A 22,679-nucleotide genomic window follows, 5' to 3' on the forward strand; every position below is an offset into this window, starting at 1 on the left:
GCTCCGGCGGAAAAATGGCCGCCGGAGGACTTCCGGGCATGGCGGCGCCCATCTCCGTACGGCTCCGGCGGTTAAATGGCGACCGAGGGGCTTACGGGCATGGCGGCGCCCATCTCCGTGCGGCTACGGCGGAAAAATGGCCGCCGGGGGGCTTCCGGGCATGGCGGCGCCCATCTCCGTGCGGCTCCGGCGGTTAAAAGGCGGCCGGGGGGCTGCCGAGCATGGCGGCGCCCATCTCCGTGCGGCTCCGACGGAAAAATGGCCGCCGGGGGGCTTCCGGGCCCCCGTTTGGGGGCGCGAGCTTGGGGGGGGGGCTACACAGCACAGCTGCCCCGTTCGGGAAGCTAAGCAGGGACCAGTTCGGTCAGCGCCCGGATGGGCGACCTCACCCCGTCTTCGAATCCCCGCACCTAACAGTGCCCCCGCCACGTGCGCCCCTCCTCCCAAAATCTGACCCCCCCCGAGGGAGTCCCATCACCTTCGAGGGTTCCCCGGACCTGACAGTGCCCCGGCCGACCCCGCGACGGGCGAAGGAAACCCCGCCTCACCGGGAGGGAACTTTCGGAACGCTGCGGCTTCCGTGCGCTGCGCCACCCGGGCGCAGTACCGCTGCGTGTCCGCAAGACGGCAGCACCGAGCGATCCCGCGAGGGGGGGGGGGGTACCGGCGCCTCTCCGGGAGGGAGCGTCCGGTGACCTCACAGCTTCCCCGTCCGGGAAGCTAAGCAGGTACCAGCTCGGTCAGCGCCCGGATGGGCGACCTCACCCCGTCTTCGAATCCCCGCACATGACAGTGACCCCACCCCCCGCGCGCCCCCTCCCAAAATCTGCCCCCCCGAGGGAGTCCCATCGCCTTCGGGGGTTCCCCGGACCTGACAGTGCCCCGGCCGACCCCGCGACGGGCGGCGGAACCCCCCCCCTCACCGGGAGGGAGCGGCCGCCCCGCAATGGCGGCGTCCCTCGTTAAAGCGCCCTGCCGCTCGCGCTGCGCCGCCCGGCCGCAGTCCGCACGCAGCGGGCTCTGCGCGCACCCGCGCAGGAACGCGGCGAGTGTGCACGGAGGCAGCAGAACGCGGCGGCTTCCGTGCGCTGCGCCACCCGGGCGCAGTACCGCTGCGTGTCCGCAAGGCGGCAGCACCGAGGACCCCCGTGTTCGAATCCCCGCTCGGGCCTTTCCGCCAGTGCTCGGGCCTTTCCGCCAGTGCTCGTATCTCTCCGCCTCTGCTCGTATCTCTCCGCCTCTGCTCGGCCCTTTTCGGCTCCCCCTGCCCCACTAATTACCCGTCTGCCGCTGACCTGCGCTCATTAACAACCCCCCATCTCCTCCAGCGAATTCAACCCCCCTCCCAACCCTACTGCGACCCCTCTGAGAGCCCTCGAACCCCACCCTGGCCCCTGACCCCCTAGAAGACCCCCGAAGGAACCCCCAACACCCCAAAAATAGACCCTAGAGAGACCCCCCCAGAACCCCTCAGAGACACCCCCCCCCCCAAAGAGCCCCCCCACGATCCCCTAAAAAGGCCCTTAGGGCCCCCCAACTCCCCAAAGAGCCCCCCCCAAAAAACCCAGACCCCCCAAACAGACCCCATAAAGAACCCTAACCACCCCCCAAAAAACCTGAGACTCCTTAAAGACGCCCCCAAGCCCCTCACATCCCCCCCAAAATGAGACCCCATAAAGATCCCCTCAAAGAACCCCACACCCCCCCCCTTAGAGAACCCCCCCCAAAAGCCCTAGACCCCACCAAAAAGAGACCCTGTAAAGACCCCATAGTCCCCCAAAAAGAGCCAACCGCCCTGACTCAGCTGCTGCCAGCCCCATCGATGGAAAGATGCCACAACAACAGTGGCCTTGGCCACGCTTTCTTGGAAACAACTGGTTCCCTCATCACCTCTGAATAATAAAAATTCTAAGGCATTTTACAACAATGTCCAATACAACAGTAAACTGCTGCCAAGTATAACCCAGAAAATTGTTAGCCGATTCTCCTCTGTCGAAACCGTTGCCAGCTTTGGGCTGAGATGCCTCCAAGGTTTGGTCACCTTCGTCTTCAGCCAACATTGCCAAGTCTCTTGGCTGTTCTTCTGGATCCCCTGGAAGAAGACTGGTGACTGCCTGGAGAAGTGACTCAATCTGCTCTTCTGTTAGTCTTTCCTCACTTTCTTCCCCCATCTGCAGGTCAAAAACCAATACATTGTTATTCAATCCATACTTCCTTCCTCAGCTCCAAACAGGAAGACTCAGCCCCAGTAAATACTGCTTTCAATGGATGCAAGACGTAGCCTGAACTCATCACAAAAGCATTTTACAAAGTGGAACTCTTGTAATATTTATAACAACACAAAACAAAAAAGCTCCCTTGTTAGCCACGACAGCTGGCATGCCACAGTGAGACCCTGCTTCTGTTACAAGGAGAACACCACGCTCAGAACAGGCTTTCCTCCTAAAGCCTCTCAGCCTAAGAAAAACCAAACCAAAATACCCAAAGAATTCCCACAAACTAGAAACCCCTACAAAGCCCAAAAACCAAAGAAGCCACAAACCCCCATTAAAGACACACACAAACCCCAGACCCCACAAGAAAAAGCTGCGGGAACTCAAAACACCACAGAAGCCCCTAGCCCTCCCCCAAACCCGCAACCCACAGAACCCCAAAGCCTTCAAAAGGCAGAGAACCAAAACCCCCCCTTAGAACCCCAGTTAAAAAAAACAAACCAACAGAAAAACCTCACAAGCCCACACTAACCCCACAAATCCCAGAGCCTGTAAAAAAACCAACCCACCCAACCCCTATAGCCACAAAAACCAGGAAAAAAAAAAAAAAAATCAGTAAAACTACAAACACCTTACCAACCTCCTTGGCTCATTTTCTGAGAGGAGCCTGCACCAGCAGACAGACTAACACATTTTAATCCTAAACTCGGTTCTCTGCGTTCTTTCTCTGCCCCTTCTCTACATCCTTTTCTTTCAACTTCCTCTTCCTACCCACAAGGCTGTCTAAACCAATGGATAGAAACACTAACCCAGGTAACAGTACATCCAGTTCAGATAAAGGCAATGAAATCACCAGCGCCAATACTACGACCTTCTTACAGGTACCACAAGCTCCCAAGAACTCACCTGTAACAGGAAAAGAGGAGAAACCATAGAGACCTTAAATGCAATACGCCAAAACCCGAAAGAGACTTATTCTTGTATATTGAATGTTAAAATCACATGCATAATTACTGAATTCTTTACAGCTGAAAAAATATTTTTAGAAGACGACCCTGACAGTCTACCTGCAACTGCTGCAAGATGTCTATAATAAACCCCCACAATTTTCTGTAATTAAAAACAAAACAAAACAAAAAAAAAACAGGAAAGAATGCAATCAATCATCCAGGTAATTCTGAGTTAACTGATGCCCTGAATGGGACAAGTCGAACCCAAGCTAACACCAGCCAGTTTACTGCAATGCTTGTCTAGCATACACATATATAAATCAAAATGACATGTGGCTAGAGGCCAGGTGCAAAAAAAATAAGACATTTGCACACCACAGCAGACAACCTGCCGAGGGCCACGATATGATATGCTGCAGCAGAGTCTTGTGGCTGTTCGCTCAAACACGCTGGTGGAATAGTCTGCATAACCGGCCCTGGGCACGATTTACATGGGGTTTTCTAAGCTATGCCTGATGTGGCTAAGGGATTTTTACTGGGCAATCCTGGTTTAAGACCAGTCTCGGCTCCTAAGGAATGCCAGCCAACAAAGATGTTTTCAGCCGTTAACAAGAGGAACAGAAATCCAACGACGAGCTGCTGCTTTTAAAACGTGGAGTCATCATTGTGACAAATGGCACCACACAGATCTCTGTTAACACATTTGTAGACAAAGTGGAAGACCTGGGGTTGGGGACAGCTGTGCAACTCAGCCTTCATTTCCCGAGGGCAGGTATGCTCCGTCAGCTGCTGCCAGGTGTCGTCGACAACAAGAAACGGGCTGCACTCTGCCGGCTTGTCCACCTCGAACTTCTCAGCGCAGAGCTGGCGAACATCTTCGGTGGTTATAGACAGTCTCACCAGGAAAGATCTTTCCTGTACATCCACAGTACACTCCCTGGAACGCAACATGAAGGTGGTTCTGTAGAATGAGAAAACACACATCAGCAACTCAAAAACCCCAACAGCTGAAGCGTCAGCAACAAACCTGTCCCCACACTGAGACTCACCCCCGCGATTCCCACGCCCGACAGCCACCTCGCCAACTGCAATACTGGTGGCAAAACTGTGGCAAGCGGAACAGAAATTCCTAAGCCAACACCCTCCTTTCCTCATATTACACTCTAACCCTGCAATTACAGCCAAACAGGACTTGTCCTGCCGAGCAAAACCAGGAAACAAAATGCAGTGAGGCTAAGCAATGTCTGAGGCAGCAGGGTCGAGAGATGGTGCTGCTGCACTACTGCCACAAAACAGGCACCTCCTATGGCCGTGTCAGTCAGAAGGAATAAGAAAAAAGCCTCTGCCAGTGGCAGCAAACGGTGCTGATCCCCAAGTTACTGCGTGATAAGCCATCTGCATTCTTATGCTGCAGCACGCAAAGTGTTTTAGGGTGCTTCAGTCCAGTCAGGACACTTTCATTGCATTAAACCGGTGACAATCTGGGGTCCGAGCCCGATTTAACCGGCTTTCCCATAACAGCTTTTTTTCTTTTTTACAGTAAGGCTTAGAGGGAAGCAGAAAGAAAGCTTCCTCGGCAACATTAGGCTAAACCCTAATGGCAAAAGCCTCGTGGCAAAAGCTGGACCTTTTTTCTGTGTTGAAACTGACATGTTCTTACAACTCCGATAACGTGGAAAAAGTCTAAGTGCACCCTACAAGGAAATGCAGTTCTACCTTTCAGAAAGCATTTAAAGAGGAAAAAAAACCAAGCAACAACTGGGGGAAAAGCAACCACAAACATCTTTTGAACACATGAACAAAGCAAGCTGCTGTAGTGTGCTTTTTTTAAAAAAAAAAAAAGACATTAACTGTGGTTACAGACTGAAAAAGATACAATTAAAGGAAGTGGAAAAATGGCACAGTGAGAAAGACCTGTTTATCAACTCAGCGGGTGCCAATGTCTGTATGCTAAACCAATCAGGCACGCTAAATCACAATGGCAAAGATGTACATTGCACAAAAGCAAGCCAGCAAAAGCTACCATTGAGAAGGCGGTTCTACCACTTAAGTTCCAAGAAGCACTCTTATCTTTAACAAAGTATTTTTACAGCTTGCAAACTGAAACACTGAAGCTTTGCAGCAGCATTTAAACGAGGTCAGGACTGACCCTGACGAAACAGGGCCTATCCGTTTCTGTTACCGGTGTGAAGCAATTATGAAAAATCAGCCCTAGAGGAGGAAAATCAAGCTGCAGTTTTAGTTCCTAATGTATGTAACACACAGATGTTTTTAAAAGCACGCGCTTTAGACAGACGGGACTGCTTCGAGAAGAGGCTGAAGCTCCCACAAGCACTCCTAACATATACTAAGTATCAAAGTTATTTATGGAGCGGCAGAAAATTGTACTCAATCATCCTCACAATATGGCATTTTTTGCCTTTTCATCCTAGAGACGGAGGGAGGATGAAGGCCTTCCGGGGTCCGAGAGCTGATAAAACTGCAGGAGCCCATCACAAGTGTAGCTACCACATTGTTAAGTCACGATGACTCCCCCTGCTCGATCGAAAATATCTCACCTCATAAGGCAGAGTCCATCAGTAGATTCCCAGGTCACACAGGCCTGCACTCTGCAAGCTGAACAGCTTTCTGTACTTCCACTTTACAGTGGAACCATGAGACTCTCTTGTTATGCTACTGATGTTGCCAACTTTAGGACCACCCTTGGATGGATTTCTACTCCAACAATGTCATCAAAATCTGCGCTGTGAAGAAGAACCCACCTTCCCTAGTCCTTTGCTTCATTTTGAGAAAAATAAACGAATGACAGGTTACCTTCTCCATGCAGAAAACACAGACCCATCGATTCCACCACGTACTCAACTTCAGTATCCAGCTCCAGCATGTCACACCTACTCACCCAGTGTGATAACACAGTCAAGAAGTCATCATTTTCATTCAGCCTCCCTGAGACAAAGGGAATAGAGACAGTCAGAGACAAACTGCGCTTTCCTTACCAGCCTCACCGTTTGAAAGGAAAGTGTTGCTTCGCTGCCTTCGCTGAGAAGTACATCTGTATTACTCTAGATCCTCCTGTAACCAGTGCGCAGCAAAGTGGGTGTCACCTGACACTGGCTGGACAGGACGCCAATGCCAGCTTCGTCCCATACTCTCTAGCGAGCGCAAATCTGACGATGCACACTTTGAGGCGTGCTCTCCTCAGGCAGCAACTCTGTCTTCTACAGGATCTGCTGGAGATGCCCCTCGTTTCATGAACTGCTGCCAACAGCACCTGCATTTATGGAGAATAAAGCATATTCAAGGGTCAGCTTGCTGCCTGGGACAGTGAGATATAGAATGAAAAAAAAAAAAAGAACACCAGACAACAGGCTAGAGAAATTGTTGGAGAAAACAAGACAGGTGCAGATCACGACAAAGAGATGGAAAAGGAAAGTAACTGCAGTGGCCTGCAGGACAGAGATGGAAGACGAAAAAAGGAGGAAGAGAAAGCAGGAAAAAAGCACAGAGAGAAAAAGAAAAAGGAGAGGGAGATGAAGAAAGAGAAAGGGAGAGAAGAAAAGGGAGCAGGACAGTAGAATAGAGAAGTACAGGCAAGGGGAAAAAAAAAAAAAAAAAAATCAGAGGAGTAGTAAGAAAGGGCAGGGGTCAGTGGAGGGCTGGAAAGGACCAAGACTCACAAGAAGGACAACAGGTTCTGGATGGGTAACCACCCAACTCTTAAACTTTTGGGGACTTAATGGGTACAAGGTATCCAAGAAGAAAGCTCAAATAGCAAGCCAAACAGTAATGTCTCCAATGGGCTTGGACATTTCACAAGGGCAACAAAGGCTGACAAGGAAACAAAAGGCAGAGCAGAACCTGTGCTCCATTTTCATTTACCATAAAAAATTATAGAAACCCTGCGAGCCACGGAACCCCCAAAAACCCAATTAAAACCACAAAAGAAACCCAAACCAGAAAACCAACAAAAGACCAGAGCAAAATAACCACCGAGCCGAAGAAACCAGCAAACCCGGAAACCCCAGACACCACAAGAAGCCCCGATAACCACTGAACGCCACAGCAGCCACAAGAGAAGCCCTAAGCCCTCCTCTGCCAAAACAGCCCCGCCAGACAGAAAACCCACAAGCCGCAACTAGAGAGAGACACAGACCCACGCAAACCCCCAAATCCCCCCAAACCTGCCAGCCCCGCGGCCCGGACACGCTCAGACTGACCGGAAGAGCCCAGTCGCGCCCCGCCCCGCCGGCCCCTTCGGTGCCCCGTGTCTCCCGTGCCGGCTGCTCGGGGAACGGGAGCTCTGGCCCGGCCGCACCCCCGAGCCCCCGCCGCGACCCCCTCCGCGCACTGCCCGCGCGGCGCGGAGCCCCCCCCTCCCGGCCCAGACACCCCGCCGGACGCCGCGGAGACACGTCCCGGCACGGACCGGCGCCGGCAGAAGGCCGGCCGCGGCTGGGGGGGGGTGGAAGGCGCGGCGCCTCGCCGCCCGCGCGCCCCGCACCGACCCCCGGCCCGCCGCGACCACTCGCGCCGCGACCCGCCGACCGCCCGGCCCCGGCCGACCCCGCGACGGGCGGCGGAACCGGAGCCTCACCGGGAGGGAGCGCCGGCATCCCGACGGGCCCCCTCATCGCCCCGGAAAGCACGGGCAGGCTCCTCGTGGCAGCTCCGCAGTTATACTGCCCGGAAAGGAGCGGGGCATGCCGGGATATACTGCCCCGGAAAGGAGCGGGGCATGCCGGGATATACTCCCCCGCAAGGGAGCGGGGCATGCCGGGATACATTCCAGTGCGGCTCCGGCGGAAAAATGGCCGCCGGAGGACTTCCGGGCATGGCGGCGCCCATCTCCGTACGGCTCCGGCGGTTAAATGGCGACCGAGGGGCTTACGGGCATGGCGGCGCCCATCTCCGTGCGGCTCCGGCGGAAAAATGGCCGCCGGAGGACTTCCGGGCATGGCGGCGCCCATCTCCGTACGGCTCCGGCGGTTAAATGGCGACCGAGGGGCTTACGGGCATGGCGGCGCCCATCTCCGTGCGGCTACGGCGGAAAAATGGCCGCCGGGGGGCTTCCGGGCATGGCGGCGCCCATCTCCGTGCGGCTCCGGCGGTTAAAAGGCGGCCGGGGGGCTGCCGAGCATGGCGGCGCCCATCTCCGTGCGGCTCCGACGGAAAAATGGCCGCCGGGGGGCTTCCGGGCCCCCGTTTGGGGGCGCGAGCTTGGGGGGGGGGCTACACAGCACAGCTGCCCCGTTCGGGAAGCTAAGCAGGGACCAGTTCGGTCAGCGCCCGGATGGGCGACCTCACCCCGTCTTCGAATCCCCGCACCTAACAGTGCCCCCGCCACGTGCGCCCCTCCTCCCAAAATCTGACCCCCCCCGAGGGAGTCCCATCACCTTCGAGGGTTCCCCGGACCTGACAGTGCCCCGGCCGACCCCGCGACGGGCGAAGGAAACCCCGCCTCACCGGGAGGGAACTTTCGGAACGCTGCGGCTTCCGTGCGCTGCGCCACCCGGGCGCAGTACCGCTGCGTGTCCGCAAGGCGGCAGCACCGAGGACCCCCGTGTTCGAATCCCCGCTCGGGCCTTTCCGCCAGTGCTCGGGCCTTTCCGCCAGTGCTCGTATCTCTCCGCCTCTGCTCGTATCTCTCCGCCTCTGCTCGTATCTCTCCGCCTCTGCTCGGCCCTTTTCGGCTCCCCCTGCCCCACTAATTACCCGTCTGCCGCTGACCTGCGCTCATTAACAACCCCCCATCTCCTCCAGCGAATTCAACCCCCCTCCCAACCCTACTGCGACCCCTCTGAGAGCCCTCGAACCCCACCCTGGCCCCTGACCCCCTAGAAGACCCCCGAAGGAACCCCCAACACCCCAAAAATAGACCCTAGAGAGACCCCCCCAGAACCCCTCAGAGACACCCCCCCCCCCCAAAGAGCCCCCCCACGATCCCCTAAAAAGGCCCTTAGGGCCCCCCAACTCCCCAAAGAGCCCCCCCCAAAAAACCCAGACCCCCCAAACAGACCCCATAAAGAACCCTAACCACCCCCAAAAAACCTGAGACTCCTTAAAGACGCCCCCAAGCCCCTCACATCCCCCCCAAAATGAGACCCCATAAAGATCCCCTCAAAGAACCCCACACCCCCCCCCTTAGAGAACCCCCCCCAAAAGCCCTAGACCCCACCAAAAAGAGACCCTGTAAAGACCCCATAGTCCCCCAAAAAGAGCCAACCGCCCTGACTCAGCTGCTGCCAGCCCCATCGATGGAAAGATGCCACAACAACAGTGGCCTTGGCCACGCTTTCTTGGAAACAACTGGTTCCCTCATCACCTCTGAATAATAAAAATTCTAAGGCATTTTACAACAATGTCCAATACAACAGTAAACTGCTGCCAAGTATAACCCAGAAAATTGTTAGCCGATTCTCCTCTGTCGAAACCGTTGCCAGCTTTGGGCTGAGATGCCTCCAAGGTTTGGTCACCTTCGTCTTCAGCCAACATTGCCAAGTCTCTTGGCTGTTCTTCTGGATCCCCTGGAAGAAGACTGGTGACTGCCTGGAGAAGTGACTCAATCTGCTCTTCTGTTAGTCTTTCCTCACTTTCTTCCCCCATCTGCAGGTCAAAAACCAATACATTGTTATTCAATCCATACTTCCTTCCTCAGCTCCAAACAGGAAGACTCAGCCCCAGTAAATACTGCTTTCAATGGATGCAAGACGTAGCCTGAACTCATCACAAAAGCATTTTACAAAGTGGAACTCTTGTAATATTTATAACAACACAAAACAAAAAAGCTCCCTTGTTAGCCACGACAGCTGGCATGCCACAGTGAGACCCTGCTTCTGTTACAAGGAGAACACCACGCTCAGAACAGGCTTTCCTCCTAAAGCCTCTCAGCCTAAGAAAAACCAAACCAAAATACCCAAAGAATTCCCACAAACTAGAAACCCCTACAAAGCCCAAAAACCAAAGAAGCCACAAACCCCCATTAAAGACACACACAAACCCCAGACCCCACAAGAAAAAGCTGCGGGAACTCAAAACACCACAGAAGCCCCTAGCCCTCCCCCAAACCCGCAACCCACAGAACCCCAAAGCCTTCAAAAGGCAGAGAACCAAAACCCCCCCTTAGAACCCCAGTTAAAAAAAACAAACCAACAGAAAAACCTCACAAGCCCACACTAACCCCACAAATCCCAGAGCCTGTAAAAAAACCAACCCACCCAACCCCTATAGCCACAAAAACCAGGAAAAAAAAAAAAAATCAGTAAAACTACAAACACCTTACCAACCTCCTTGGCTCATTTTCTGAGAGGAGCCTGCACCAGCAGACAGACTAACACATTTTAATCCTAAACTCGGTTCTCTGCGTTCTTTCTCTGCCCCTTCTCTACATCCTTTTCTTTCAACTTCCTCTTCCTACCCACAAGGCTGTCTAAACCAATGGATAGAAACACTAACCCAGGTAACAGTACATCCAGTTCAGATAAAGGCAATGAAATCACCAGCGCCAATACTACGACCTTCTTACAGGTACCACAAGCTCCCAAGAACTCACCTGTAACAGGAAAAGAGGAGAAACCATAGAGACCTTAAATGCAATACGCCAAAACCCGAAAGAGACTTATTCTTGTATATTGAATGTTAAAATCACATGCATAATTACTGAATTCTTTACAGCTGAAAAAATATTTTTAGAAGACGACCCTGACAGCCTACCTGCAACTGCTGCAAGATGTCTATAATAAACCCCCACAATTTTCTGTAATTAAAAACAAAACAAAACAAAAAAAAAAAAACAGGAAAGAATGCAATCAATCATCCAGGTAATTCTGAGTTAACTGATGCCCTGAATGGGACAAGTCGAACCCAAGCTAACACCAGCCAGTTTACTGCAATGCTTGTCTAGCATACACATATATAAATCAAAATGACATGTGGCTAGAGGCCAGGTGCAAAAAAAAATAAGACATTTGCACACCACAGCAGACAACCTGCCGAGGGCCACGATATGATATGCTGCAGCAGAGTCTTGTGGCTGTTCGCTCAAACACGCTGGTGGAATAGTCTGCATAACCGGCCCTGTGCACGATTTACATGGGGTTTTCTAAGCTATGCCTGATGTGGCTAAGGGATTTTTACTGGGCAATCCTGGTTTAAGACCAGTCTCGGCTCCTAAGGAATGCCAGCCAACAAAGATGTTTTCAGCCGTTAACAAGAGGAACAGAAATCCAACGACGAGCTGCTGCTTTTAAAACGTGGAGTCATCATTGTGACAAATGGCACCACACAGATCTCTGTTAACACATTTGTAGACAAAGTGGAAGACCTGGGGTTGGGGACAGCTGTGCAACTCAGCCTTCATTTCCCGAGGGCAGGTATGCTCCGTCAGCTGCTGCCAGGTGTCGTCGACAACAAGAAACGGGCTGCACTCTGCCGGCTTGTCCACCTCGAACTTCTCAGCGCAGAGCTGGCGAACATCTTCGGTGGTTATAGACAGTCTCACCAGGAAAGATCTTTCCTGTACATCCACAGTACACTCCCTGGAACGCAACATGAAGGTGGTTCTGTAGAATGAGAAAACACACATCAGCAACTCAAAAACCCCAACAGCTGAAGCGTCAGCAACAAACCTGTCCCCACACTGAGACTCACCCCCGCGATTCCCACGCCCGACAGCCACCTCGCCAACTGCAATACTGGTGGCAAAACTGTGGCAAGCGGAACAGAAATTCCTAAGCCAACACCCTCCTTTCCTCATATTACACTCTAACCCTGCAATTACAGCCAAACAGGACTTGTCCTGCCGAGCAAAACCAGGAAACAAAATGCAGTGAGGCTAAGCAATGTCTGAGGCAGCAGGGTCGAGAGATGGTGCTGCTGCACTACTGCCACAAAACAGGCACCTCCTATGGCCGTGTCAGTCAGAAGGAATAAGAAAAAAGCCTCTGCCAGTGGCAGCAAACGGTGCTGATCCCCAAGTTACTGCGTGATAAGCCATCTGCATTCTTATGCTGCAGCACGCAAAGTGTTTTAGGGTGCTTCAGTCCAGTCAGGACACTTTCATTGCATTAAACCGGTGACAATCTGGGGTCCGAGCCCGATTTAACCGGCTTTCCCATGACAGCTTTTTTTCTTTTTTACAGTAAGGCTTAGAGGGAAGCAGAAAGAAAGCTTCCTCGGCAACATTAGGCTAAACCCTAATGGCAAAAGCCTCGTGGCAAAAGCTGGACCTTTTTTCTGTGTTGAAACTGACATGTTCTTACAACTCCGATAACGTGGAAAAAGTCTAAGTGCACCCTACAAGGAAATGCAGTTCTACCTTTCAGAAAGCATTTAAAGAGGAAAAAAAACCAAGCAACAACTGGGGGAAAAGCAACCACAAACATCTTTTGAACACATGAACAAAGCAAGCTGCTGTAGTGTGCTTTTTTTAAAAAAAAAAAGACATTAACTGTGGTTACAGACTGAAAAAGATACAATTAAAGGAAGTGGAAAAATGGCACAGTGAGAAAGACCTGTTTATCAACTCAGCGGGTGCCAATGTCTGTATGCTAAACCAATCAGGCACGCTAAATCACAATGGCAAAGATGTACATTGCACAAAAGCAAGCCAGCAAAAGCTACCATTGAGAAGGCGGTTCTACCACTTAAGTTCCAAGAAGCACTCTTATCTTTAACAAAGTATTTTTACAGCTTGCAAACTGAAACACTGAAGCTTTGCAGCAGCATTTAAACGAGGTCAGGACTGACCCTGACGAAACAGGGCCTATCCGTTTCTGTTACCGGTGTGAAGCAATTATGAAAAATCAGCCCTAGAGGAGGAAAATCAAGCTGCAGTTTTAGTTCCTAATGTATGTAACACACAGATGTTTTTAAAAGCACGCGCTTTAGACAGACGGGACTGCTTCGAGAAGAGGCTGAAGCTCCCACAAGCACTCCTAACATATACTAAGTATCAAAGTTATTTATGGAGCGGCAGAAAATTGTACTCAATCATCCTCACAATATGGCATTTTTTGCCTTTTCATCCTAGAGACGGAGGGAGGATGAAGGCCTTCCGGGGTCCGAGAGCTGATAAAACTGCAGGAGCCCATCACAAGTGTAGCTACCACATTGTTAAGTCACGATGACTCCCCCTGCTCGATCGAAAATATCTCACCTCATAAGGCAGAGTCCATCAGTAGATTCCCAGGTCACACAGGCCTGCACTCTGCAAGCTGAACAGCTTTCTGTACTTCCACTTTACAGTGGAACCATGAGACTCTCTTGTTATGCTACTGATGTTGCCAACTTTAGGACCACCCTTGGATGGATTTCTACTCCAACAATGTCATCAAAATCTGCGCTGTGAAGAAGAACCCACCTTCCCTAGTCCTTTGCTTCATTTTGAGAAAAATAAACGAATGACAGGTTACCTTCTCCATGCAGAAAACACAGACCCATCGATTCCACCACGTACTCAACTTCAGTATCCAGCTCCAGCATGTCACACCTACTCACCCAGTGTGATAACACAGTCAAGAAGTCATCATTTTCATTCAGCCTCCCTGAGACAAAGGGAATAGAGACAGTCAGAGACAAACTGCGCTTTCCTTACCAGCCTCACCGTTTGAAAGGAAAGTGTTGCTTCGCTGCCTTCGCTGAGAAGTACATCTGTATTACTCTAGATCCTCCTGTAACCAGTGCGCAGCAAAGTGGGTGTCACCTGACACTGGCTGGACAGGACGCCAATGCCAGCTTCGTCCCATACTCTCTAGCGAGCGCAAATCTGACGATGCACACTTTGAGGCGTGCTCTCCTCAGGCAGCAACTCTGTCTTCTACAGGATCTGCTGGAGATGCCCCTCGTTTCATGAACTGCTGCCAACAGCACCTGCATTTATGGAGAATAAAGCATATTCAAGGGTCAGCTTGCTGCCTGGGACAGTGAGATATAGAATGAAAAAAAAAAAAAGAACACCAGACAACAGGCTAGAGAAATTGTTGGAGAAAACAAGACAGGTGCAGATCACGACAAAGAGATGGAAAAGGAAAGTAACTGCAGTGGCCTGCAGGACAGAGATGGAAGACGAAAAAAGGAGGAAGAGAAAGCAGGAAAAAAGCACAGAGAGAAAAAGAAAAAGGAGAGGGAGATGAAGAAAGAGAAAGGGAGAGAAGAAAAGGGAGCAGGACAGTAGAATAGAGAAGTACAGGCAAGGGGAAAAAAAAAAAAAAAAAAATCAGAGGAGTAGTAAGAAAGGGCAGGGGTCAGTGGAGGGCTGGGAAGGACCAAGACTCACAAGAAGGACAACAGGTTCTGGATGGGTAACCACCCAACTCTTAAACTTTTGGGGACTTAATGGGTACAAGGTATCCAAGAAGAAAGCTCAAATAGCAAGCCAAACAGTAATGTCTCCAATGGGCTTGGACATTTCACAAGGGCAACAAAGGCTGACAAGGAAACAAAAGGCAGAGCAGAACCTGTGCTCCATTTTCATTTACCATAAAAAATTATAGAAACCCTGCGAGCCACGGAACCCCCAAAAACCCAATTAAAACCACAAAAGAAACCCAAACCAGAAAACCAACAAAAGACCAGAGCAAAATAACCACCGAGCCGAAGAAACCAGCAAACCCGGAAACCCCAGACACCACAAGAAGCCCCGATAACCACTGAACGCCACAGCAGCCACAAGAGAAGCCCTAAGCCCTCCTCTGCCAAAACAGCCCCGCCAGACAGAAAACCCACAAGCCGCAACTAGAGAGAGACACAGACCCACGCAAACCCCCAAATCCCCCCAAACCTGCCAGCCCCGCGGCCCGGACACGCTCAGACTGACCGGAAGAGTCCAGTCGCGCCCCGCCCCGCCGGCCCCTTCGGTGCCCCGTGTCTCCCGTGCCGGCTGCTCGGGGAACGGGAGCTCTGGCCCGGCCGCACCCCCGAGCCCCCGCCGCGACCCCCTCCGCGCACTGCCCGCGCGGCGCGGAGCCCCCCCCTCCCGGCCCAGACACCCCGCCGGACGCCGCGGAGACACGTCCCGGCACGGACCGGCGCCGGCAGAAGGCCGGCCGCGGCTGGGGGGGGGTGGAAGGCGCGGCGCCTCGCCGCCCGCGCGCCCCGCACCGACCCCCGGCCCGCCGCGACCACTCGCGCCGCGACCCGCCGACCGCCCGGCCCCGGCCGACCCCGCGACGGGCGGCGGAACCGGAGCCTCACCGGGAGGGAGCGCCGGCATCCCGACGGGCCCCCTCATCGCCCCGGAAAGCACGGGCAGGCTCCTCGTGGCAGCTCCGCAGTTATACTGCCCGGAAAGGAGCGGGGCATGCCGGGATATACTGCCCCGGAAAGGAGCGGGGCATGCCGGGATATACTCCCCCGCAAGGGAGCGGGGCATGCCGGGATACATTCCAGTGCGGCTCCGGCGGAAAAATGGCCGCCGGAGGACTTCCGGGCATGGCGGCGCCCATCTCCGTACGGCTCCGGCGGTTAAATGGCGACCGAGGGGCTTACGGGCATGGCGGCGCCCATCTCCGTGCGGCTCCGGCGGAAAAATGGCCGCCGGAGGACTTCCGGGCATGGCGGCGCCCATCTCCGTACGGCTCCGGCGGTTAAATGGCGACCGAGGGGCTTCCGGGCATGGCGGCGCCCATCTCCGTGCGGCTACGGCGGAAAAATGGCCGCCGGGGGGCTTCCGGGCATGGCGGCGCCCATCTCCGTGCGGCTCCGGCGGTTAAAAGGCGGCCGGGGGGCTGCCGAGCATGGCGGCGCCCATCTCCGTGCGGCTCCGACGGAAAAATGGCCGCCGGGGGGCTTCCGGGCCCCCGTTTGGGGGCGCGAGCTTGGGGGGGGGGCTACACAGCACAGCTGCCCCGTTCGGGAAGCTAAGCAGGGACCAGTTCGGTCAGCGCCCGGATGGGCGACCTCACCCCGTCTTCGAATCCCCGCACCTAACAGTGCCCCCGCCACGTGCGCCCCTCCTCCCAAAATCTGACCCCCCCCGAGGGAGTCCCATCACCTTCGAGGGTTCCCCGGACCTGACAGTGCCCCGGCCGACCCCGCGACGGGCGAAGGAAACCCCGCCTCACCGGGAGGGAACTTTCGGAACGCTGCGGCTTCCGTGCGCTGCGCCACCCGGGCGCAGTACCGCTGCGTGTCCGCAAGGCGGCAGCACCGAGCGATCCCGCGAGGGGGGGGGGGGTACCGGCGCCTCTCCGGGAGGGAGCGTCCGGTGACCTCACAGCTTCCCCGTCCGGGAAGCTAAGCAGGTACCAGCTCGGTCAGCGCCCGGATGGGCGACCTCACCCCGTCTTCGAATCCCCGCACATGACAGTGACCCCACCCCCCGCGCGCCCCCTCCCAAAATCTGCCCCCCCGAGGGAGTCCCATCGCCTTCGGGGGTTCCCCGGACCTGACAGTGCCCCGGCCGACCCCGCGACGGGCGGCGGAACCCCCCCCCCTCACCGGGAGGGAGCGGCCGCCCCGCAATGGCGGCGTCCCTCGTTAAAGCGCCCTGCCGCTCGCGCTGCGCCGCCCGGCCGCAGTCCGCACGCAGCGGGCTCTGCGCGCACCCGCGCAGGAACGCGGCGAGTGTGCACGGAGGCAGCAGAACGCGGCGGCTTCCGTGCGCTGCGCCACCCGGGCGCAGTACCGCTGCGTGTCCGCAAGGCGGCAGCACCGAGGACCCCCGTGTTCGAATCCCCGCTCGGGCCTTTCCGCCAGTGCTCGGGCCTTTCCGCCAGTGCTCGGGCCTTTCCGCCAGTGCTCGGGCCTTTCCGCCAGTGCTCGGGCCTTTCCGCCAGTGCTCGGGCCTTTCCGCCAGTGCTCGTATCTCTCCGCCTCTGCTCGTATCTCTCCGCCTCTGCTCGTATCTCTCCGCCTCTGCTCGGCCCTTTTCGGCTCCCCCTGCCCCACTAATTACCCGTCTGCCGCTGACCTGCGCTCATTAACAACCCCCCATCTCCTCCAGCGAATTCAACCCCCCTCCCAACCCTACTGCGACCCCTCTGAGAGCCCTCGAACCCCACCCTGGCCCCTGACCCCCTAGAAGACCCCCGAAGGAACCCCCAACACCCCAAAAATAGACCCTAGAGAGACCCCCCCAGAACCCCTCAGAGACACCCCCCCCCCCCCAAAGAGCCCCCCCACGATCCCCTAAAAAGGCCCTTAGGGCCCCCCAACTCCCCAAAGAGCCCCCCCCAAAAAACCCAGACCCCCCAAACAGACCCCATAAAGAACCCTAACCACCCCCCAAAAAACCTGAGACTCCTTAAAGACGCCCCCAAGCCCCTCACATCCCCCCCAAAATGAGACCCCATAAAGATCCCCTCAAAGAACCCCACACCCCCCCCCTTAGAGAACCCCCCCCAAAAGCCCTAGACCCCACCAAAAAGAGACCCTGTAAAGACCCCATAGTCCCCCAAAAAGAGCCAACCGCCCTGACTCAGCTGCTGCCAGCCCCATCGATGGAAAGATGCCACAACAACAGTGGCCTTGGCCACGCTTTCTTGGAAACAACTGGTTCCCTCATCACCTCTGAATAATAAAAATTCTAAGGCATTTTACAACAATGTCCAATACAACAGTAAACTGCTGCCAAGTATAACCCAGAAAATTGTTAGCCGATTCTCCTCTGTCGAAACCGTTGCCAGCTTTGGGCTGAGATGCCTCCAAGGTTTGGTCACCTTCGTCTTCAGCCAACATTGCCAAGTCTCTTGGCTGTTCTTCTGGATCCCCTGGAAGAAGACTGGTGACTGCCTGGAGAAGTGACTCAATCTGCTCTTCTGTTAGTCTTTCCTCACTTTCTTCCCCCATCTGCAGGTCAAAAACCAATACATTGTTATTCAATCCATACTTCCTTCCTCAGCTCCAAACAGGAAGACTCAGCCCCAGTAAATACTGCTTTCAATGGATGCAAGACGTAGCCTGAACTCATCACAAAAGCATTTTACAAAGTGGAACTCTTGTAATATTTATAACAACACAAAACAAAAAAGCTCCCTTGTTAGCCACGACAGCTGGCATGCCACAGTGAGACCCTGCTTCTGTTACAAGGAGAACACCACGCTCAGAACAGGCTTTCCTCCTAAAGCCTCTCAGCCTAAGAAAAACCAAACCAAAATACCCAAAGAATTCCCACAAACTAGAAACCCCTACAAAGCCCAAAAACCAAAGAAGCCACAAACCCCCATTAAAGACACACACAAACCCCAGACCCCACAAGAAAAAGCTGCGGGAACTCAAAACACCACAGAAGCCCCTAGCCCTCCCCCAAACCCGCAACCCACAGAACCCCAAAGCCTTCAAAAGGCAGAGAACCAAAACCCCCCCTTAGAACCCCAGTTAAAAAAAACAAACCAACAGAAAAACCTCACAAGCCCACACTAACCCCACAAATCCCAGAGCCTGTAAAAAAACCAACCCACCCAACCCCTATAGCCACAAAAACCAGGAAAAAAAAAAAAAATCAGTAAAACTACAAACACCTTACCAACCTCCTTGGCTCATTTTCTGAGAGGAGCCTGCACCAGCAGACAGACTAACACATTTTAATCCTAAACTCGGTTCTCTGCGTTCTTTCTCTGCCCCTTCTCTACATCCTTTTCTTTCAACTTCCTCTTCCTACCCACAAGGCTGTCTAAACCAATGGATAGAAACACTAACCCAGGTAACAGTACATCCAGTTCAGATAAAGGCAATGAAATCACCAGCGCCAATACTACGACCTTCTTACAGGTACCACAAGCTCCCAAGAACTCACCTGTAACAGGAAAAGAGGAGAAACCATAGAGACCTTAAATGCAATACGCCAAAACCCGAAAGAGACTTATTCTTGTATATTGAATGTTAAAATCACATGCATAATTACTGAATTCTTTACAGCTGAAAAAATATTTTTAGAAGACGACCCTGACAGCCTACCTGCAACTGCTGCAAGATGTCTATAATAAACCCCCACAATTTTCTGTAATTAAAAACAAAACAAAACAAAAAAAAAAAACAGGGAAGAATGCAATCAATCATCCAGGTAATTCTGAGTTAACTGATGCCCTGAATGGGACAAGTCGAACCCAAGCTAACACCAGCCAGTTTACTGCAATGCTTGTCTAGCATACACATATATAAATCAAAATGACATGTGGCTAGAGGCCAGGTGCACAAAAAAATAAGACATTTGCACACCACAGCAGACAACCTGCCGAGGGCCACGATATGATATGCTGCAGCAGAGTCTTGTGGCTGTTCGCTCAAACACGCTGGTGGAATAGTCTGCATAACCGGCCCTGGGCACGATTTACATGGGGTTTTCTAAGCTATGCCTGATGTGGCTAAGGGATTTTTACTGGGCAATCCTGGTTTAAGACCAGTCTCGGCTCCTAAGGAATGCCAGCCAACAAAGATGTTTTCAGCCGTTAACAAGAGGAACAGAAATCCAACGACGAGCTGCTGCTTTTAAAACGTGGAGTCATCATTGTGACAAATGGCACCACACAGATCTCTGTTAACACATTTGTAGACAAAGTGGAAGACCTGGGGTTGGGGACAGCTGTGCAACTCAGCCTTCATTTCCCGAGGGCAGGTATGCTCCGTCAGCTGCTGCCAGGTGTCGTCGACAACAAGAAACGGGCTGCACTCTGCCGGCTTGTCCACCTCGAACTTCTCAGCGCAGAGCTGGCGAACATCTTCGGTGGTTATAGACAGTCTCACCAGGAAAGATCTTTCCTGTACATCCACAGTACACTCCCTGGAACGCAACATGAAGGTGGTTCTGTAGAATGAGAAAACACACATCAGCAACTCAAAAACCCCAACAGCTGAAGCGTCAGCAACAAACCTGTCCCCACACTGAGACTCACCCCCGCGATTCCCACGCCCGACAGCCACCTCGCCAACTGCAATACTGGTGGCAAAACTGTGGCAAGCGGAACAGAAATTCCTAAGCCAACACCCTCCTTTCCTCATATTACACTCTAACCCTGCAATTACAGCCAAACAGGACTTGTCCTGCCGAGCAAAACCAGGAAACAAAATGCAGTGAGGCTAAGCAATGTCTGAGGCAGCAGGGTCGAGAGATGGTGCTGCTGCACTACTGCCACAAAACAGGCACCTCCTATGGCCGTGTCAGTCAGAAGGAATAAGAAAAAAGCCTCTGCCAGTGGCAGCAAACGGTGCTGATCCCCAAGTTACTGCGTGATAAGCCATCTGCATTCTTATGCTGCAGCACGCAAAGTGTTTTAGGGTGCTTCAGTCCAGTCAGGACACTTTCATTGCATTAAACCGGTGACAATCTGGGGTCCGAGCCCGATTTAACCGGCTTTCCCATGACAGCTTTTTTTCTTTTTTACAGTAAGGCTTAGAGGGAAGCAGAAAGAAAGCTTCCTCGGCAACATTAGGCTAAACCCTAATGGCAAAAGCCTCGTGGCAAAAGCTGGACCTTTTTTCTGTGTTGAAACTGACATGTTCTTACAACTCCGATAACGTGGAAAAAGTCTAAGTGCACCCTACAAGGAAATGCAGTTCTACCTTTCAGAAAGCATTTAAAGAGGAAAAAAAACCAAGCAACAACTGGGGGAAAAGCAACCACAAACATCTTTTGAACACATGAACAAAGCAAGCTGCTGTAGTGTGCTTTTTTTAAAAAAAAAAGACATTAACTGTGGTTACAGACTGAAAAAGATACAATTAAAGGAAGTGGAAAAATGGCACAGTGAGAAAGACCTGTTTATCAACTCAGCGGGTGCCAATGTCTGTATGCTAAACCAATCAGGCACGCTAAATCACAATGGCAAAGATGTACATTGCACAAAAGCAAGCCAGCAAAAGCTACCATTGAGAAGGCGGTTCTACCACTTAAGTTCCAAGAAGCACTCTTATCTTTAACAAAGTATTTTTACAGCTTGCAAACTGAAACACTGAAGCTTTGCAGCAGCATTTAAACGAGGTCAGGACTGACCCTGACGAAACAGGGCCTATCCGTTTCTGTTACCGGGGTGAAGCAATTATGAAAAATCAGCCCTAGAGGAGGAAAATCAAGCTGCAGTTTTAGTTCCTAATGTATGTAACACACAGATGTTTTTAAAAGCACGCGCTTTAGACAGACGGGACTGCTTCGAGAAGAGGCTGAAGCTCCCACAAGCACTCCTAACATATACTAAGTATCAAAGTTATTTATGGAGCGGCAGAAAATTGTACTCAATCATCCTCACAATATGGCATTTTTTGCCTTTTCATCCTAGAGACGGAGGGAGGATGAAGGCCTTCCGGGGTCCGAGAGCTGATAAAACTGCAGGAGCCCATCACAAGTGTAGCTACCACATTGTTAAGTCACGATGACTCCCCCTGCTCGATCGAAAATATCTCACCTCATAAGGCAGAGTCCATCAGTAGATTCCCAGGTCACACAGGCCTGCACTCTGCAAGCTGAACAGCTTTCTGTACTTCCACTTTACAGTGGAACCATGAGACTCTCTTGTTATGCTACTGATGTTGCCAACTTTAGGACCACCCTTGGATGGATTTCTACTCCAACAATGTCATCAAAATCTGCGCTGTGAAGAAGAACCCACCTTCCCTAGTCCTTTGCTTCATTTTGAGAAAAATAAACGAATGACAGGTTACCTTCTCCATGCAGAAAACACAGACCCATCGATTCCACCACGTACTCAACTTCAGTATCCAGCTCCAGCATGTCACACCTACTCACCCAGTGTGATAACACAGTCAAGAAGTCATCATTTTCATTCAGCCTCCCTGAGACAAAGGGAATAGAGACAGTCAGAGACAAACTGCGCTTTCCTTACCAGCCTCACCGTTTGAAAGGAAAGTGTTGCTTCGCTGCCTTCGCTGAGAAGTACATCTGTATTACTCTAGATCCTCCTGTAACCAGTGCGCAGCAAAGTGGGTGTCACCTGACACTGGCTGGACAGGACGCCAATGCCAGCTTCGTCCCATACTCTCTAGCGAGCGCAAATCTGACGATGCACACTTTGAGGCGTGCTCTCCTCAGGCAGCAACTCTGTCTTCTACAGGATCTGCTGGAGATGCCCCTCGTTTCATGAACTGCTGCCAACAGCACCTGCATTTATGGAGAATAAAGCATATTCAAGGGTCAGCTTGCTGCCTGGGACAGTGAGATATAGAATGAAAAAAAAAAAAAGAACACCAGACAACAGGCTAGAGAAATTGTTGGAGAAAACAAGACAGGTGCAGATCACGACAAAGAGATGGAAAAGGAAAGTAACTGCAGTGGCCTGCAGGACAGAGATGGAAGACGAAAAAAGGAGGAAGAGAAAGCAGGAAAAAAGCACAGAGAGAAAAAGAAAAAGGAGAGGGAGATGAAGAAAGAGAAAGGGAGAGAAGAAAAGGGAGCAGGACAGTAGAATAGAGAAGTACAGGCAAGGGGAAAAAAAAAAAAAAAAAATCAGAGGAGTAGTAAGAAAGGGCAGGGGTCAGTGGAGGGCTGGGAAGGACCAAGACTCACAAGAAGGACAACAGGTTCTGGATGGGTAACCACCCAACTCTTAAACTTTTGGGGACTTAATGGGTA

General features: G+C 52.6%; 3 protein-coding genes across 9 annotated transcripts; all 3 read right to left on the minus strand.

Moving 5' to 3' along the window:
* Positions 1-1,845: 1,845 nt before the first annotated feature.
* LOC311197251 (uncharacterized protein) lies at positions 1,846-6,801 on the minus strand. Of its 3 annotated transcripts, none has more exons than XR_014617620.1 (5): positions 5,978-6,143; positions 3,887-4,124; positions 3,281-3,323; positions 3,023-3,119; positions 1,846-2,171 (listed from the first exon to the last, which is right to left on the minus strand). XR_014617620.1 is itself a non-coding variant. In XM_084270982.1 (5 exons), the coding sequence occupies exons 1-5, from the start codon at positions 6,213-6,215 to the stop codon at positions 2,144-2,146; spliced, it is 453 nt and encodes a 150-aa protein (XP_084127108.1). In that variant the 5' UTR covers positions 6,216-6,801; the 3' UTR covers positions 1,846-2,143. The 3 variants fall into 3 exon arrangements, 1 of the variants encoding a protein (XP_084127108.1); XM_084270982.1 differs by lacking the exon at positions 5,978-6,143 and adding an exon at positions 6,169-6,801; XR_014617621.1 differs by lacking the exons at positions 3,281-3,323; positions 5,978-6,143 and having other exon boundaries at positions 3,887-4,232.
* A 2,639-nt stretch (positions 6,802-9,440) lies between these two features.
* LOC311197454 (uncharacterized protein) lies at positions 9,441-14,550 on the minus strand. Of its 3 annotated transcripts, none has more exons than XR_014617637.1 (5): positions 13,573-13,738; positions 11,484-11,721; positions 10,874-10,916; positions 10,616-10,712; positions 9,441-9,766 (listed from the first exon to the last, which is right to left on the minus strand). XR_014617637.1 is itself a non-coding variant. In XM_084271216.1 (5 exons), the coding sequence occupies exons 1-5, from the start codon at positions 13,808-13,810 to the stop codon at positions 9,739-9,741; spliced, it is 453 nt and encodes a 150-aa protein (XP_084127342.1). In that variant the 5' UTR covers positions 13,811-14,550; the 3' UTR covers positions 9,441-9,738. The 3 variants fall into 3 exon arrangements, 1 of the variants encoding a protein (XP_084127342.1); XM_084271216.1 differs by lacking the exon at positions 13,573-13,738 and adding an exon at positions 13,764-14,550; XR_014617638.1 differs by lacking the exons at positions 10,874-10,916; positions 13,573-13,738 and having other exon boundaries at positions 11,484-11,829.
* A 3,071-nt stretch (positions 14,551-17,621) lies between these two features.
* On the minus strand, positions 17,622-22,360 carry LOC311197345 (uncharacterized protein). 3 transcript variants are annotated; one of them, XR_014617627.1, is made up of 5 exons: positions 21,752-21,917; positions 19,664-19,901; positions 19,055-19,097; positions 18,797-18,893; positions 17,622-17,947 (listed from the first exon to the last, which is right to left on the minus strand). XR_014617627.1 is itself a non-coding variant. In XM_084271095.1 (5 exons), exons 1-5 carry the CDS (start codon positions 21,987-21,989, stop codon positions 17,920-17,922), a joined length of 453 nt encoding a protein of 150 aa, XP_084127221.1. In that variant the 5' UTR covers positions 21,990-22,360; the 3' UTR covers positions 17,622-17,919. The 3 variants fall into 3 exon arrangements, 1 of the variants encoding a protein (XP_084127221.1); XM_084271095.1 differs by lacking the exon at positions 21,752-21,917 and adding an exon at positions 21,943-22,360; XR_014617628.1 differs by lacking the exons at positions 19,055-19,097; positions 21,752-21,917 and having other exon boundaries at positions 19,664-20,009.
* Between the last annotated feature and the right edge of the window lie 319 nt (positions 22,361-22,679).

This window comes from Gallinula chloropus (assembly GCF_964237585.1).
Source record: "Gallinula chloropus genome assembly, chromosome: 15".
NCBI lineage: Eukaryota > Metazoa > Chordata > Aves > Gruiformes > Rallidae > Gallinula > Gallinula chloropus.